Source organism: Castor canadensis, chromosome 2 (genome assembly GCF_047511655.1).
Source record: "Castor canadensis chromosome 2, mCasCan1.hap1v2, whole genome shotgun sequence".
Taxonomy (NCBI): Eukaryota; Metazoa; Chordata; class Mammalia; order Rodentia; family Castoridae; genus Castor; species Castor canadensis.
In genome coordinates this window covers 201371449-201375792 of record NC_133387.1, presented here as the reverse complement: position 1 = coordinate 201375792, position 4344 = coordinate 201371449, and the positions used below count along the sequence as shown (strand labels likewise).

At 41.6% G+C, this 4344-nt stretch overlaps 1 protein-coding gene across 1 annotated transcript; it reads left to right on the top strand.

Moving 5' to 3' along the window:
- Positions 1–30: 30 nt before the first annotated feature.
- On the top strand, positions 31–3942 carry Jrkl (JRK like). The gene has a single exon (XM_020177502.2). The coding sequence runs from the start codon at positions 594–596 to the stop codon at positions 2163–2165; it is 1572 nt and encodes a 523-aa protein (XP_020033091.1). The 5' UTR covers positions 31–593; the 3' UTR covers positions 2166–3942.
- The last annotated feature ends 402 nt before the right edge of the window (positions 3943–4344 follow it).

The window sequence follows — 4344 nt, the reverse complement described above, 5'->3', positions numbered from 1 at the left end:
GTGGCGTCGGGCGGGGCAGCTTCCGGGAGCGAGCACAGGGGGAGGAGCGGCGGTCCGGAGCTCCGTGGGGGTCCTTGCGGTCCCCTGAGGTGGGAGAGCTCTTCTGTTAGCTGCGGGGACCACAGGCCGGGCCAGACTAAGCCCCCCGCGGGGAGGTAGGGTGGGCCAGGCTGCGGCGAGGACTTGAACCTGACCGCTCCCCTGGGGAAGGGGCCAGCCCGGCTCCTGCGCGGTCGGGACCTTTGGGGCGTGGCGAGGTTCCGCGCGGGGCCTGCACCCGAGATCCGGGCGGCCACGGTCGTGGGCCCCCAGTCGTCTTCGTGGCCACGGAGGTATTAGAGCATGTCTGTAACCCAGGTCGTCGGCGGGGACTCGGGGCCTCCTCCCCTGCCCGTCTGAGTCACAGGCCTGCACCCCGAACTTGGTCCTCTGTCCCCTTCCTGTCACCCAGGCCCCGCGGGCGGGTCAGTCCCGCTAGGTGGCCCCAAGGTTGTGAGGTGACCGTGTAGGACTTTGTTAACTGAACCCTAGAGAAGCAGCGGCTTGGGGCTCCCTGCGGTGGGAGTGGGGGATTGGTCAGTCTCGGGTTCACCATGTCGGGGAAGCGGAAGCGTGTGGTGTTGACTATTAAAGACAAGCTCGATATAATCAAGAAACTTGAGGATGGGGGCTCTTCCAAGCAACTGGCAGTGATTTATGGGATTGGTGAAACAACAGTTAGGGATATAAGAAAAAACAAAGAAAAGATTATAACTTACGCAAGCAGTTCAGACTCCACAAGTCTCCTGGCCAAGAGGAAATCCATGAAGCCGTCCATGTACGAGGAACTGGACAGAGCAATGCTGGAGTGGTTCAACCAGCAGAGGGCCAAAGGGAATCCCGTGTCTGGGCCGATTTGTGCGAAAAGGGCAGAATTCTTCTTTTATGCTTTGGGAATGGATGGTGACTTTAACCCTTCTGCTGGTTGGTTAACTCGTTTCAAGCAGCGGCACAGCATTAGAGAGATTAACATTAGAAATGAAAGGTTAAACAGAGATGAGACTGCTGTGGAAGATTTTTGCAACAACTTTCGCGATTTTATTGAACGAGAGAATTTGCAGCCTGAGCAAATCTACAACGCAGATGAGACTGGACTCTTTTGGAAGTGCCTACCTTCCAGGACTTCAGTAATCAAAAGTAAATGCACTGTACCTGGGCACAAGCCATTTGAAGAAAGAGTCACTGTCATGTGTTGTACCAATGCAACAGGTTTACACAAGCTTAAACTTTGTGTTGTGGGCAAAGCAAAGAAACCTCGATCCTTCAAATCAACGGACACCTTAAACCTGCCAGTCTCTTATTTCAGCCAGAAAGGTGCGTGGATGGACCTTTCCATTTTCCGACAGTGGTTTGATAGGATTTTTGTGCCGCAGGTTCGAGAGTACTTGAGATCCAAAGGCTTGCAGGAAAAGGCTGTGCTCTTGTTGGATAACTCACCAACACATCCAAATGAAAATGTCCTGAGGTCAGATGATGGCCAAATATTTGCTAAATATTTACCACCCAATGTAGCTTCATTGATTCAGCCTCTGGATCAGGGAGTCATAGCAGCAATGAAGAGAAACTATCGTGCAGGTCTTCTCCAGAACAACCTGGAAGAAGGCAATGACTTGAAGTCATTCTGGAAGAAGCTAACTCTGCTGGACGCACTTTATGAAATAGCAATGGCGTGGAACTTAGTAAAGCCAGCCACCATCAGCAGAGCTTGGAAGCACATCCTCCCTATCACGGAGGAGAAAGGATTGGACTTTGATGAAGAAGGTATTTCTGTGGCTACTGTGGCCACTATCTTACAGCACACCAAAGGATTGGAACATGTGACTGCCGAAAACCTTGAAAAATGGCTGGAAGTTGACAGTACTGAGCCAGGCTATGAGGTGTTAACTGACAGTGAGATCATCAGAAGAGCACAAGGCCAGACAGATGAATCCAGTGAAAACGAGGAGGAGGAAATAGAACTGATTCCAGAGAAGCATGTGAGTCATGTTGCTGCTCTCCAGTGGACTGAAAATTTATTAGATTACCTAGAGCAACAAGGTGATATGATTCTACCTGATAGACTGGTAATACGTAAACTTCGAGCCACCATCAGAAATAAACAGAAGATGACACACTCAAGTCAATAATGGCATTTCAATTTTATCATCACCCTGGTATTTGTGACACTTAACCTCTTTACAACGTGGCTTAATTTTCTTTGTGCTCTGAATTCTCAGGCACTGTCTTGTGAAATACATATCCAAAAATGTATCTGAAGTGGTTTGAGGATTACATATTTCATGTGTCTTGTCCCCTTATTTATAGAGATACTCAGAAGCTGATTCTGTATGGATGTAATTACATGATGGTTCACTTTTGAAAACCATCAGTTATCCCTAAAATTTCCAGCAAAAGTTAGCAACCACAGTGAACAGATTGAGCATTGTCCTGAAATCTTTTGGTGACTTTTGAGGACTGCTACAGCGATCTTGTCTCCTGCTAACCATCTGCAGTGGTTGTCTACTTTGTGTCTGTATAGGCTGACAGGTATCTTGATAGGTTTCAGGATGATGCATAATTTAGAAATGAGGTTCAGGGATGATGGGGGTAGTGATCTGTGAATTGTATAAAAGTGATTAGCGATTATACTTCAGTTTTACATTTGAGGGCTAAGGAGAGATAATTATGGACATGGAATATATTAGAAGTGATTGTAAATGACAGACTTAGCTGATATATAAAAGGCTAACTCATAAGAAATGGAATTATAAATTTGGGAAACTTTAGGCTTATTTATATAAAGAGAATAAAGTTTGTTTTAATTTTGTCTTTAATTTTATCATTGCTGAATAGTATAGGATTATTTATTCATCAAATTGTAGTTGGAAATTTTGTCTATAACTTGAAACATTTAGTCCTATCTGGCTGTTTTACTTGATAAAGGAGAAATGAAAGAAAAGACTATTTAAAATTTCAAATAAGTCATGTTTATAGTGTTTTATGGAGAAAGCAGAAATGCTGTGGATAGTGTCAGAGACTAGCAAATTACATTATTGTTTTGGCACTTTTAGAAAGGGAATCATTGTTCTAAAATTTAATGAAAGTTGGACTTTTGATAAATGTTCTTAAACTCTGTTTATTCAAGACACTGATAATATTTTGGATATATTAAATATAATTTAAAAGCAAAATGTTTCTTATATCATGTTGGGTCCAACATTTCTTAGAAAGTGAAATTGCTATTGAAAGGTTTAATTTTTCATAGAAACACTTAGCATTTGATAGTGCCTTTCTTAGAATTCTAAGACTTCAAAAAGATTTTTAGCTTTCCATAGTTTCTGTTAACTTCATGGTATGTATGTGTGTGTGTGTGTGTGTGTGTGTGTGTGTGTGTGTCTAGATTTTTCAAAATTTGTGATAAAAGTGTTTAAAAATTTGTTCATTGTATGAATTGTCTCCATGCTTAGTAGGAAAAATCACCAGAAATTAACATACATATTAGATAATTAAATTGTACACAAGATAATTTTTCTAATGAAAATTCTAAACGGCTTCTTTAATTTTTGTCTGGATTTACTGACTTAAAAATTAACCTTTTTAGTGAAATTCAGCTGTATCATTGCCACCCAGTGGCAAAATGAAGATTGCTGTTAAGCTGTGGTTTTTCAGCATTAATATCTAGTAAAAGGTTCACTGTTTGTGACCCTGTGTGTGAGTCCTGTAACTTTCTAGTCTGAGAAACTGCTCTTTTTTCTTGTTTACAGTTGTTTGCTCTTCTCTGAAATGTGTAAACATTTGTGGGCTAGCAGTTCTGTTAGGGGCTATTTTATCCTTAAGTATAAAAGGTCCCAATTGAAAGCTGTTTTATATTCTAAGCAGTGTACTTTTGTCACTTAATCCTCTATAAATTACATGGAAATTCTAGTGTCATCTCATATCCTTAATTGTTTGAGACTACTTGGCTACAGGTAACAATTTAAACCCAGGCATTTGATTTCAAACCCTATGCTTTTCTTATCCAAACCTGGCTACCCTTTTCCAATCTTTAATATTTATTCTTTATCACCCTCCTCCATCATTTGCACAGCATCTGATTTTTTTGTTTCCCAATGCACTTGTGACAGTTGTTTCCCTTTTCTTTACCCTTTCATGAAATTAGCTTCTCTATTCTGTAACATTTCCATTTCCTGTTTGAGAAAAATTAAACATTTATTGAGTATATGTTTATTTAGTAGAAACAACACTGTTTCTTAAGAAAAAGATGAGTTGATCTCTTCTGCACAGAATGATGTGCTTTTCCACTTTTCTCAGGCTATACCTTTTTTT

Coding starts and splice junctions, on each gene's coding strand:
- Jrkl (XM_020177502.2), top strand. CDS start 594: ATGTCGGGGAAGCGGAAGCGTGTGGTGTTGACTATTAAAGACAAGCTC.